The 14,450-nt window shown below is 34.4% G+C and overlaps 1 protein-coding gene across 1 annotated transcript; it reads right to left on the minus strand.

Moving 5' to 3' along the window:
• Positions 1-898: 898 nt before the first annotated feature.
• On the minus strand, positions 899-1,889 carry LOC148583253 (uncharacterized). Its single transcript, XM_088511451.1, has 2 exons — positions 1,054-1,889; positions 899-968 (listed from the first exon to the last, which is right to left on the minus strand). The coding sequence occupies exons 1-2, from the start codon at positions 1,702-1,704 to the stop codon at positions 963-965; spliced, it is 657 nt and encodes a 218-aa protein (XP_088367577.1). The 5' UTR covers positions 1,705-1,889; the 3' UTR covers positions 899-962.
• Positions 1,890-14,450: the final 12,561 nt, after the last annotated feature.

Below are 14,450 nucleotides of genomic sequence, written 5' to 3' on the forward strand. Positions count from 1 at the left end.
AATGAATGGTCTTATGGATGTCGGTTGTGAAATGATTCTTGAACTGAATTAATGATATAAGAGTTTATATGAGTTTTTGGTAATGGCTAAGGTTTGGTCGATGACAATAATGATACTATGATTGATGTTATAATATATGGATTGATGAATAAGGATTACGTAGTGGCATGAAGTGAATGCCTAAGTATTGCAGGGATAAATGCAAATGAGGTATACCCTAGAATCTATAAGATATTTTGATATATAAAGTTGTGGTTTAAGGATTTTGATATTTTCAAATGATTGTGATGACTTTAAGGTACAATTCATGAAATCTTTGAGGTGATTCTTAGAATTTGAGGTGCTAGGTTTTCTGTAATTGAGGTAAATTATATTGAAGTGATGCTTAAAGTTTTGAGGATGAATTGATGCTCCTAGGTTGTGGATAATATTTAAATTTTGAGGCATTAGTGGATATGAAATTATGAGAAATTTTAGTTACATGCCAAAGCTTTTGATATAATTTTCTTTTACTAAGTAAAGATAATGGATTATTATTCTTGAGGTAAATTGAAGCATAAAGGTAAGAGTTGAAAGACAATATGATACAGTGATATAATATAGTGACATGATCTAAATTTCTCTTATAAGATATATGTTCAATGATATTAAGGTATTTTAGAGGTTGAAAACATGTGATGATGCATACTTAGATGTTTTATTGAATGATTAACTTTTTAAACAGATTGTTTGTTTAAAGGAAGTTATTACAAAGACAGAATGATTTCATAATGAATATTGAATGAGCACTGAATGATTACGAAAAGAAATGTTTGGAGAACAAGCTCCTTATAATATTACATACCAGTGTCCATAAAAAAAAAAAAAAAAAAAAAAAAAAAAAAAAAAAGAAGGGAATTTGTTGCATAAAGAGATACGTGGTAATGATGAGCAGATGATTCCTCAGAGCTGCTCCAGGAAGATTATTTCTGCACAGAGAAAACCTAGTATGAGCATAATCGTATATTTATATAATTGAATTATCAAAGAGAATATTTATTTCTAATGAGGTACCTGACTAGAGCGTGTGCGGAGAGACTTGCAACACCCCTGAACATCGACCCGGAGTTTTTCGTGCTGTCGCTGGAGACGTTCGGTATTCTTCTCCATTTCTAGCATCTTTGGTCCCAAGTATTCTGCGTAAGATAACATCATCTTTTTCAGCTGAGTATTCTCCTGCTTCAAATCCACGTGTTTTCGTTTGTAGTATTTGAGCAGTCGCTGTAAGACCCCGATTTGGTTTCTTGAGACTTTCAGCTCAACATTTCTGGCACTCAAACGTTGTGCCATGTCAGAAACTGAAGCAGCACCTTGGATACTGAATGCCAATGAGTTATTAATAGCATCAGTATCCGACCTATCAGCTAAGAACGTTTGATCCCGTGGAATTACGAAACCTTTGGCCACTGCTACAGCAGTAGAATCATGGAGCATGACAGAATCGTGAATAGTGATAGGACGATTGTCAAAGACAAAAGTTGGCTGCCATACGTTAGGATATGCAGCAGGTTCATTAGGGTGTGTAACAGGTACGACGGGATGAATAGCAGACACTTCAGGGGGAACAACAGGCACCTCCGGTTGCACGTCAGGCATAACAATGGGTTGTGCTGCAGGAGCAACATTCAAATCGAGGTTGTTAACGGATGATGATGATACTCCCATATTTAGGAGAGTAAGGAAAAATAGTTGAGAATACGAAGAAATTGGGAGAGATGAAGTACTGAGAAGAGACTAAGCGTTAGGAACTGAAGAAATTTTGTGAAGTTTCTGGAAGCAGCAGACGAGTGGCTTTAAAGGAATTTTTCACTTCAGGTGAAATAAACAGTAAACAACAAAGCGTTAGGCGACCTCGGGCCGCGATGAAAATTTTGTCAAAAGATCCCGTGGAAGTAGGATCTTGTCTCCTGTCATAAATTCGACTGAGCTCATTTTTCAAACCCACTGTTCAATCAACGACTTCAAATACCATGCGTGGGCAACTGAATGAATTGTCATGCCAACGCGCACCACGCGCTCGTTCATTACCAGAAATCTTTCCTATAAATTCCCACCTCTTTCTCCATTGCAACACATGCCTTCTGATCATACCCCTTCGCCTGAAATCTTCTGTTAATAGCCTTCCATACAATGAAAGCTCGACTTTTCCTCCTAGTTGAGCGTGTCCTCAAGAGAAAAATGCAGCCTCACGATTTGATTCACAAACCCAACTCCTTATACTCTCAGTAGTAAACCATTGAAGCAAGATTATCGTTGATCATGTCCTGATGAAGCAAGATTATCCTTGATCATGCTTCTCAGGCTAAATATCTCTCTTTCCTTCTCAGTCTTCGTAAATGACAGAAGAGAGAGAGCATCCGATGTGGGTATTTTGAAAGTCTCACATACATGCCATGTCCTGAAATGCTTTTCAAATCTTCATTTCTAGAAAGCAACAGGACTATCTTTCTCTCTTTTCTCTTCTTGACCTTGCAAGACCCAAGGGAGAGAAATTATAACATGAGTGTTTTGGGACATCCAGCTTGGAAACTTACCCATATCCTACTTTGCTTGCTTATCAATTTCATCTCTAGAACGCAGCAAAGCACAGCATGTATTAGTCAAGAATGGATGAGAATCTTACATTTGATGTAATCGTGTATTTCGTTTGAGTTGAAATCATAATTACGAGTTTCTATTATTGAGTTATGATTTATCAAGTAAAGATGTAGTACTGAAAGATTTTCGCTGATATTGTAGCATCAACACAAAAGTTGGGATGAGAAAATAGAAACGGTTGTGTATTTAGAATGAATCGAATTATGATGTCACTTCTGAGGTATATTCATGTAATGATGTTTGAATGTTGGTGCTATTTACTTTTACAGGTTTATGATGGTGAGAAGTTAATAATTATTAGAGCATCATATTAAAATTTCGTATGCATGATTTGGAATACTGAGATACTAAAGAGAATATAGGCGGGGATGATTTTTATACCTTTTTGATAAGATTGATTAAATTAGATCGAGAGAATTATTGCAGGCTTGAAATGAGGACTATGATGATTGGAGGTATGAACTATTTATTAATTTGATGTTTAAACCTTGATTGTAGACTGTTGATGAATAACTCGATTGTTGTTATTGAGGTTGGAAAGAAACAATGAAAAAGATTTTGAGGTAAGATTTTAGTGTGAATTGATGAATGATTGCAGAAATTGAGACTTTAGACTGTGAATAAGATTTACTCATAGAAGAAGGAGATGGAATTTCAATATGATAAAAGAGAGTAAGCTTTGATGAAGGATTGAAAGGAATATTATCTGAATCCCTCAACTTGAAGATTGGACGATAATATTATAGGTTTTAATTTCGAGGACGAAATTCTAATAAGGAGGGAAGATTGTAGTGTCCCAGAATTTTCAAAGCTATTTAAATTGATTATTTTGATAATGATGTTATTTTAATATCCATTGTAGCTAAGGATTTTAATTCTTGGGAAATTTATGAGAGTGGTAATTAGAGAATGGTAATTGTTGAAATAGTATAGGGTTGGTGAAATAGTAAAATGAGGGTATAATTGTAAATTGAAGATAGAATGAGGGTATAATTGTAAATTGAAGGTAGAATAGTATAGGGTTGGTGGAATAGTGTAGGGTTGGTGGAATAGTATAGGGTTGGTGAAATAGTAAAGGGTTGGTGGAATAGTGTAGGGTTGGTGGAATAGTATAGGGTTGGTGGAATAGTGTAGGGTTGGTGGAATAGTATTTGATTTTCTCCTATAAATAGAGCTCTTCTCCTTCAGAATTTTCACCACTCATCTCCTCTCCCATCTCTTGCATATATTCTTCCTTCTTCCGCTTTTTACTCGGTCTTTCTTCTTTCTAAGAGTGTTTACTCAGAACAGAGAGAGAAAGGGCGAGACCAAGCGCTACAAGAAAGAAAGAACACAAGAGATAGCGGACTTTAGAAATTAGTTTCAAAAGATATACTAGTGGTGTTAGTCATATTGGAGCAACTAGATTCCTTCATACCACTTTTAGCTTCAGTCTAGAGGTAAGTAAATTCACTACCCCTTCTAAAATTACTTCATGTCATGCTATTTATATATTCTTGACATGCTATTTATATATTCTTGTATCAAACTGTAAATGGTTATTTTATTTACCTGTCATGGAGATATGTTGCATGCATGAAGGATTTCTAAAAGAATTATTTAGAAAGTTTATATTTCTTTAAATGCTTTTTAAGCACAACAAGTTTATATTTGGAAAAGTTTCCATTTTAAGAAAAGAAAGTTGAGAAATGATGATGATTATAAGAAAGAAAAAAGATGATAAACCCTCCTACATGTTGCCCTAAGATGCATCAAAAGAAGTACAAAGAAAAGTACAAGAGATGAGATAAATGTTTATGAAATGAGGGCACATGTATGGAGGAAAGTATTTTTGGCCCCAAGATAAGATAAGATGAGAGTTCGGTACCGATACTCGGATGGAGGCGAAACCACTGAAGGAGGCTATGCCAGAAGGTGGTATTCCATCAACTAGACCGTTGAGTGCACCAAGAAAGAGTTAATTGACGGGGCATGGCTGAGGCCTCAGTTCAGTGCCATGGTCACAAGGACCCGCAACCCTCGTGCACAGGGGTAATAGTGTACATGGGCCTTATTATGAGAAAATGATACTATATTTTCACGATGATATGCGATGATGATTTACAAAAATTATTTATAATGATGCATTATGATGATGATTTATAAAGATGATTTACAACGATGATCTATTACTAGATGTAATAGTATGTATATGTTACGGGAGATGCAACCGTACATACAGATATTATTATGGCTAGAATTATATTTATTTGCGAAAACGATTTTCAAAACTGAGAACAAGGAGTAAAACTATTTATGGTTGTGGATTTTACTTGCTGGGCCCCCTTTGGGCTCATTCAGTTTTATTTCTTGTTTTCAGGTAGAAAGGATGCTGGAATAGGAGGCCGGAATGGGGTGGGAATAATTATTAATTTTCAAAGTCTTTTCATATAAGTTATTGTAATGATATGATATTCCGCAACTAAAGTTTAATGTTTTCTAATTTCGCTTGTAATAAAATCTCTTGAAAAATGTTTTATGCATTTTTCGTATCTTTCAAAATCAAGTACTCTGATAGACCTTATAGATCTTTGCAAGAACTTTTGTTGTGAAAGAAGAAAAGTAGCAAACTCGGCCTTAACAAGCTGGGGATGTTACAAGACATGACCTTGTTCACTTTAGATTCCTTGTCGGCATGCTGATAAGTCGTCTTTTGAGAAGAGATCGACATTATCGTTCATTAGTAACCCTTCCTATTAACTTTCATCTTTTTTTCTCTGAAATATTTGCCTCACTAAACGATGTTCAAGAAGCTAGCTCTTTAAAATTGCTTCACCCACTTTTTTACAATAAAAAACAACAGATTAATGTGATTAAGATGATAGCAAAATACAAAAAGCAAAGTTCATTAAACTTTGATAAGTATGTGAATTTCGATGAGAATTATTATAAGCTAGTTAACTGGGTTCAAAGGGTGTCAGACAACTCACCTTATTCTACTATATTGAAAATTGCGTGGAGGAAGCGAATGGGACTCGATTATGGAAAAATTGTGGATAATCTTTTAATTCCATCTTACCTTCGAAATGTCATTGAACATTATAGGGATGAGGTAACTATTTTTTAATTTTGTCATTTTCTCAACTTAGAGAGGTGATTTTAGCCTAACTTTTCTTTTATGTGGTCATTAAAAAAAAAAAAATTGGTATTTTTCTTTGGAAAAATGGTCTTTTTTTTAAAAAAAAAAATTGTCATTATTTTGAAGAATATATATATATATATATATATATATATATATATATATATATATATATATATATATAAACCAAATAAAAATAAGACCACATAAAAAGTTATTACTTCAGAATTTTTATTTTTTATTTAGCTTAGAAAACCTAACTCTCGTGGTTTGCTGTAAGAAAGATGCGAGGTAACGAAAGTGGACCAGATCAGTGGTCAAACCCTCATCATATCGATTTTCTTTCATTATAGGAGCAAAGGGAAATGAAATACTTAATTCAGGAGTCACAGATACTCTCACTCTCTTATACAAGTCGACATAAAAATATGACGATTGATGAAAGGAAATAAGTCTATTTGCTATCGTTCAAAATATGGTCTGTCCATTAGGACCGATTCCTAATAGTTGGCTAGTTGCGTTCTACTCCCATAATTTTAAGGAAGTTGCTAATTTCCTTGTTCAACAAATTTATGAAATCCGCATATGAATATAAAAAAAAATAGAGAATAGAAAGAAAAAAAATTAGTAAGGAAAAAAATTACCAAATCAGAAACAAAGAAAAAAACACGTACATATGAGAACTCAAAGCAGCTCTTTAGTACTTTTATGTATGGTACTTTTTTGAGATCTCATAAAAGTACTTTGAGATCTCATAAAAGTCTCTAAAAGTACTAAACATAAAAGTACCTGCCATTCTCAAAAACCAGCCTCTTCTTCTCCAACCCTTTCAAAAACCAATCTCCTCCCCCTTTTGAAAATTATTCCCTTCATCAGCCCTCAGCCACCAAGCAGCCAACGTCCACTCATCTATGGCGACATATAGTTTTGTTAAATTTGTCATTTTACCTGACCTTCCAGGGTCAATTACAAGAGTTCATTATTCCTCCTCCTACATTTCAAGGTGTAACTACTATATCAGTGCCATCTGACACGAGACAATTGGTTAGTTTTCTCGTGTTTTTTTTTTTTTTTTTTTTTTTTTTTAAATAATCTTAATGTAGTTTAATTATTTTGTTGGTTTTTTTATTATTTTCCTAGTCTTTAAGAGATTGGATAAACCATCTCAGAAGTAATCAACTTATGCGAGTTGCATCTAAAATACTGCTATGGAATGCAAATGGAAGCAAGCTAGTTGGTTTCGGATTTAGGGGAATACAAGTGTTTAGGGATATAGCAATATATTTAAGGAGATTGCACAAGGCTGATATGTTCTGTGGGAATTTAGTGAATAGGGTTTTTTATAGTTTTACCCGCTAATACTGTTCATTTTTCATTTTTTCCTACTTACCACTAAGAGGCACTGACATTGGTATTAGCACCGAAGCCAATATTAGGCACGACCTTGTTCACTTTAGATTCCTTGTCAGCATGCTGATGAGTCGTCTTTTGAGAAGAGATCGACGTTATCATTCATTAGTAACCCTTCCTATTGACTTTCATCTTTTTTTCTCTGAAATATTTGCCTCATTGAAATGATGTTCAAGAAGCTAGCTCTTTTCAACTGCTTCATCCACTTTTTTACGATAAAAAACAACAGATTGACGTGATTAAGATAATAGCAAAATACAGAAAGCAAAGTTCATTAAACTTTGATAAGTATGTGAATTTGGATGAGAATTATTATAAGCTAGTTAACTGGGTTCAAAGGGTGCCAGACAACTTCCCTTATTCTACTATATTGGAAACTGTGCGGAGGAAGCGAATGGGACCCGATTATGGGAAAATTGTGCATAATCTTTTAATTATATCTTACCTTCGAAATGTCATTGAACATTATAGGGATGAGGTAACTATTTTTTAATTTTGTCATTTTCTCAACTTTGAGAGGTGATTTTAGCCTAACTTTTCTTTTATGTGGTCATTAAAAAAAAATCTGAAGTAATTGTGGTCCTATTTTTATTTAGTATTTTTTTTTTAAAAAAAAAAAATTGTCATTATTCTAAAGAAAAATACCATTTTTTTTTTTAAAAAAATAAAAATAAAAATTGGACCACATAAAAAGTTGTTACTTCATAATTTTTTTTTTATTTAGCTTAGAAAACCTAACTCTCGTGGTCTGCAGTAAGAAAGATACAAGGTAACGAAAGTGGACTAGATCAATGGTCAAACCCTTATCATATCGATTTTCTTTCATTATAAGAGCAAAGGGAAATGAAATACTTAATTCAGGAGTCACAGATACTCTCATTCTCTTATACAAGTCGCCATAAAAATATGACCACTGATGAAAGGAACTAAGTCTATTTGCTATCATTCAAAACATGGTCCTTCCATTAGGAACGATTCCTAATAGTTGCCACTCCCATAATTTTAAGGAAGTTGCTAATCTCCTTCTTCAACAAATTTATGAAATTCCCATATGAATATAAAATAAAATAAAATAGAAAAATAAAATAGAAAAATAAAAATTAGTAAGGAAAAAAATTACCAAATCAGAAACAAATAAAAAAAAAAACTTACATATGAGAACTCAAAGCAGCACTTTAGTACTTTTAGGTTTATTACTTTTTTGAGATCTCATAAAAGTCTCTAAAAGTACTAAACATAAAAGTACCTGTCCTTCTAAAAAACTAGTCTCTTCTTCTCCAGCCCCTTCAAAAACCAGTCTCCTCCCCCCTTTTGAAAATCAATCCCATTCATCAACCCTCAGCCACCAAGCAGCCAACATCCACTCATCTATGGCGATAAATAGTTTTGTTAAATTTGTCATTTTACTTGACCTTCCGGAGTCAATTACAAGAGTTCATTATTTCTCTTCCTACATTGCAAGGTGTAACAACTATATCAGTGTCATCTGACACGAGACAATTGGTTAGTTTTCTTGTGTTTTTCTTTTTGTTTTCAAGTAGTTTTTTATTTTATTTTATTTTTTATTTTATTTTAAAATAATCTTAATGTAGTTTTATTATTTTGTTGGTTTTTATTTTTTATTTTTTATTTTCCTAATCTTTTAGAGATTGGATAAACCATCTCAGAAGTAATCAACTTATGCAAGTTGCATCTAAAATATTGCTATGGAATGCAAATGGAAACAAGCTAGTTGGTTTTGGATCTGGGGGAATACAAGTATTTAGGGATATAGCAATATATTTAAGGAGATTGCACAGGGCTGATAAGTTCTGTGGGAATTTAGTGAATAGGGTTTTTATAGTTTTACCCGTTAATATTGTTCATTTTTTCTTCTTACCACTAAGAGGCACTGGCATTGGTATTAGCGCCAAAGCCAGTATTAGACACAACCTTGTTCACTTTAGATTCCTTGTCGGCATGCTGATGAGTCGTCTTTTGAGAAGAGATCGACGTTATCGTTCATTAGTAACCCTTCCTATTGACTTTCATCTTTTTTTCTCTGAAATATTTGCCTCACTGAACGATGTTCAAGAAGCTAGCTATTTTCAACTGCTTCACCCACTTTTTTACGATAAAAAACAACATATTGACATGATTAAGATGATAGCAAAATACAGGAAGCAAAGTTCATTAAACTTTGATAAGTATGTGAATTTGGATGAAAAGTATTATAAGCTAGTTAACTGGGTTCAAAGGGTGCTAGACAACTCACCCTATTCTACTATATTGGAAACTGCGCGGAGGAAGCGAATGAGACCCGATTATGGGAAAATTGTGGATAATCTTTTAATTCCATCTTACCTTCAAAATGTCATTGAACATTATAGGGATGAGGTAACTATTTTTTAATTTTGTCATTTTCTCAATTAGAATAATTATTAGACTATATATTTACTTTTTCTTTTGCTAATTAATAACAGGGTGGTTTTGATTATGATTATTTTCAAAGCCTAAATTACCAACTACCAGGAATTTGTTCGATATGTTTTGATGCTATTATTCGTAGATCAGTCGATAATTTTCTTTGTCTTTGAGAGAGTGAAAGTTTCAAGACTATGCTAGAGGGGCACTCGGGCATGTATTTAGAATCCTACAGGTTAGTTGAAAGGATAATTCATTTTAGTAAGTAATTTTTTTTATTGCACTATCAGTTGAATCTATTTTAATGAATCATGATACTTCATAATGATAATATTAATTTGTTATAGGCTTATTCCTCTCCCTCCTGATGGTGAAGCCGGTGACTATGATGACCGTCGTTTTAAACTCGCGAATATTCTGCATCAGTGTCAGGTTTGGGAAGTGTGGGTTGCATGGTGGCTCGCACAGGAGACTGAAACGGGTCTAGAGCTTCTGTTTAGTGATGTTTTGAGAAACAGAGTAAGAACCTATTTGAGAGGCTTAAAAGTGCTTTTAACATTCAAAAAGTCCATTTGAAAAAAAAAAAAAAAAGAGGTACTCGTTTGGTAAAAAAATTAGAAGCGTTTTTAAGGATCCAAAAAGCCTAAAAATGGCCAAAATGCACTTTTGGCAAAAGTTAAAAATGAAATTTTTGCCCAAAAGCTCTTTTTGACTTAAAAGCTATGTTTCTCAAACGCAATCCCAAATATGCTCTAAGTATGAGGAAGACGGAAAAAAATTGCTCGGCGCTAGTTTTTGGGGGCATAGAAGCCAAATCCATGTCTTGTAGGATTTTGGTTTGTGAGTAATGTTTGAGTAGTCATAACTAGGACCCAATGTGCTTAATGTTTGGTACTTTTTTGATATCTCAAAGAAACACAAAATCAGTCTTCTGCATAAACTCCAAACTAACGAACCAAATCACGAGCAGAGGAATTGAATCTTGCAGACCCCATTTATCAAGAATTAAGCAGTAACAACAAAAACATGATAGCCTTCAACCACCCGATAGCCTAACAATCCAGCCTTGAAATCCCCAAAACAACTACTGCCATTAAAGTCCTATAACCTATCACCCTCTGTGTTAACCATCTTAAACCCTATCTTTTATTATTATTATTTTTATTTTGATGAATAAGCAAACTTCATTAAAGCTCAAAACCAAAACACCAGGTAGCACCAATTTACAAGCCTTGCAAAGAGCAAAACCAAAGCCTCACAGAGGCCTATCCACCTAAACTAAGCAAAGACAAAACCTGCATAAAAACAACCAACCACAACTCCCAAACCAGAGTAGGCCTTACAGAAACAAAACTAAACAACAAAACACCACAAAATCACATCATGCAGAAACATTTTATATCAACAAATCTGCAGGTAGATTCCATAAAGACACTAGAAGAAGATTATCTCTAGTCTAAGGAAAGTTACCCTTCCCAATTATCCTAGCTCTTACTTCCCAAAGGATTCTCTTCAGCAGCTGATCTTCAGTAAGTGGATGTCCAGAGTGCTTAATTTCATTCCTAGTGCGCCAAAGATGATAGACAACATATCCTAACACCAGTCGGCATAGGTGACCTTTCAGATTTTTATTCCCCCAATGACTGATTCCCACTTGGATAATCTCATACCATTTCACAGAAGGGATGTTCACACTGCATCTACCCATAAAGAACTTCTAGATACGATAACAAAAACTGCATTCAAAGAATAGATGCTCTCTACTTTCAATCTGATTGTGGCAAAAAAGACACTTACAATTTCCTTTATATCCCATCTTCAGCAAACGATCCCCAGTTAAAAGCCTATCTTGCATAACAAGGCATAAAATGAATGCTTGTTTAGGTATGGCTAAAGGGAACCACACCAGTTTCCACCATGCAATCTCCACCTTCTTCTTTCTAAGAATCTGCCAAGTTTCTGAGCTAATATAGCAGCCTTTCTTAGAAGCAGTCCATAAAGCTTTATCATGCAGTCCTAAACTTACTTCAGGAAGCCTACTCTGAATCTCAACTAAGGCCTCAGTCCTAGCTGGTTTTCAAAACCAGTCTCCATTAAAAATGACAATGGAGAGCTTGGCCTCCACACTGTAATGTGCATCATAGACTACCCTCTGACCAAAAGTCTCCAAAAGAATACCAAAAGGGTGCCAATGGTCCAGCCACATATGAATATTCTCTCCATTTCCTACCTCAAACTTTAAAAATCTTTTAGCAACATCCCTCAGCTTTTATATTTTTCTCCAACTCCAAGAGCAAGATTGTGGGATACCAACACTTAGGGGTGAAATAGCGGTTGCGGTTAGCGGTTAGTGGCTAAAACCACTAACCGCAACCGCCTAGGCGGTTAGTAATTTTTACTAACCGCCTCCGCTAACCGGGTAGCTGTTAACCACCTAGGCGGTTAACCGCTCGGTTAGCGGTTAACCACTTTGGGATAACCGCTTTTTTCTAACCGCTTTTTTGGGATCTTTTTTGGGCTTTTTTTTTAGACCGATTTTGGGTTGGTTTTGGACCGGTTTTTGGCTCACTTTAAACATTTTTTTTGCTCATTTTAAACTTTTTTCCCCCCCTTTTCATGGCCATTTTAGCATTAAAAATTGCTATATACCAAAATCTTGTTGGTCACCTTCTACAAATCTACACATCATATAATATACAAATAAAATTACAACAAAATCATCACTTCACTTGTAGTCTTATACATAAACTCAAACAAGTTCATAAACTCACAAGCAAGTTCATAAACTTACCCATAGAAATAAAATAAAACACAAACAAGTTCATAAACTCACAAACAACCAAAAAAACCAACATGGTTGAACTTGAAGCTTAAGCCCCATTTCAATCAACCAAAAAAAGTTCATAAACTCATAACTTATTGTTATTTATTATATAAAATATATGTATATATAATATAAATATATATTATATTTTTTTTAAAAAAAACGGTTAGCGGGTAGCGGTTAGCGGATTTCCAAAACCCACTAACCGCTAACCGCAACCACCTAGGCGGTTAGCGGTTTTTACTAACCGATTTCAAAGCGGTTAGGCGGTTAGCGGTTAGCGGTTGCGGTTAGACGGTTTTAAATTTCACCCCTACCAACACTCCAAAAGCTCTTTCTTTTCAGAAGGTTTTTCCTCACCCAAGCTACCCAAATAGAACCAGACCTAGCAAAAAGGCTCTAAACATGTCTAAGAATAGAGGTCTAGTTCCAAACTTCCAAACTCTTTAACCCCAAGCCTCCTTCCCTCTTAGGATAGCACACATCCTTCCAAGAGACCTTTGCCTTGGCAGAACCATATGATTTTCCATTCCAGAGGAACCTATTAAATTTTTGCTCAATAGCCTTAATGATAGACTTAGGGAGAATAAAAATTCCATTCTAATAAACCTGCAAACTATATAGAACAGATGACAGCAGCTGAAGTCTTCTTGCATAGGAAAGATTCCTAAACAGCCAAGAGTCAATGCACCTTGTTATTTTATCCAATAAAACCCTACAATCTGTTGCAGACAGTCTAGTGGAAATGAGAGGAACCCCCAAGTACATGATTGGAAGAAGCCCGGCATTCATCTTCAGTTCATCCAGCAGAAGCTGCTTCACTCTTTCCGAAACACCAGAACAAAAAAAAGAGCTTTTTGAAGGATTAGCTTTAAGACCAGACAAAATCTCAAACTCAGTCAAAGCAGCTTTAATAATCTGAATTGATCACAAATTAGCCTGAGCAAAGATTAGAAGATCATCTGCAAAGCACAAATGTGTGAGTTTTAACTTCAAGCACTTAGAATGGAACTTAAAACCTGAACCATCAACAGTAAGATCATCCATAATCCTAGCAAACACCTCTATAGCCAAAACAAAGAGATAGGGAGATAACGGATCCCCCTGCCTCAGCCCCTTCTTCCCCTTAAAATAACCAACCAAAGTCCCATTCAGGCAAATGGAAAACCTTGGAGAAGTAATACATTCCTTAATCCATCTAAGGAATTTCTCAGGGAAACCAAAACAAAGAAGGCTATGCATCATAAAATCCCAATTAACAGAATCATATATGCCTTCATAAGATCAATCTTCAAAGTACACCTAGGATTCCCTTTAGCTTTGTGATAATCTCTATCAATTTCTTGCGCCAATAAAACATTCTCAGATATGTTTCTTGAGGAAGCATTCTATCTTTCCCGAACAACTCTTTCTACAAACATTAAAGCATTTCCCTCACCATGATAATTCCTAAAACCATAACTTTTCTAATTCTAGAGCTCACCACAAGCATACAGAATCCATAAATGATTCTCCTAGAGCTAGAAGACCACATAAAGTAAACACAATTGAAAATTATAATACATAAACACAGTTTAAAACAATAATCAACTCATACTTTGTTATTGATAATTCTCCTTTAAATAGAGAAACAATATACTATTGATTACATAATAGACCTAATTGGACGACTCTAATAAGGAATGAATATAACTATTTATTGGACTATAAAATTTACAGAGATATACTCATTATTGGACTCTACTATGACATCGGACAATATCAAATAATATCAAATAATTATGATCATATCGTTCCCTTTTCCTAACATTTTCCTTGTCCTCAAGGAAAAAATCTAAACTAATCTAAATGAAAACCAATTAACAATAACAAATAAATAAAACTACAAATGCCCTTTGAAGTCCACGAGGTGCTCATGGGTCACTTCTTTTTCTTTTCCTTTTGTCTTTCTCTTCCATAACACACATGAAGCTCTTCTTTCGCACTTTTTTTTTTTTTTTTTTTTTTTTTTTTTTTCTTATGAGCCAAATAAAGACACCGTCGATATTTTCTTTCGTA

Source organism: Corylus avellana, chromosome 10 (genome assembly GCF_965113065.1).
Source record: "Corylus avellana chromosome 10, dhCorAvel1.hap1.2, whole genome shotgun sequence".
NCBI classification, from domain to species: domain Eukaryota; kingdom Viridiplantae; phylum Streptophyta; class Magnoliopsida; order Fagales; family Betulaceae; genus Corylus; species Corylus avellana.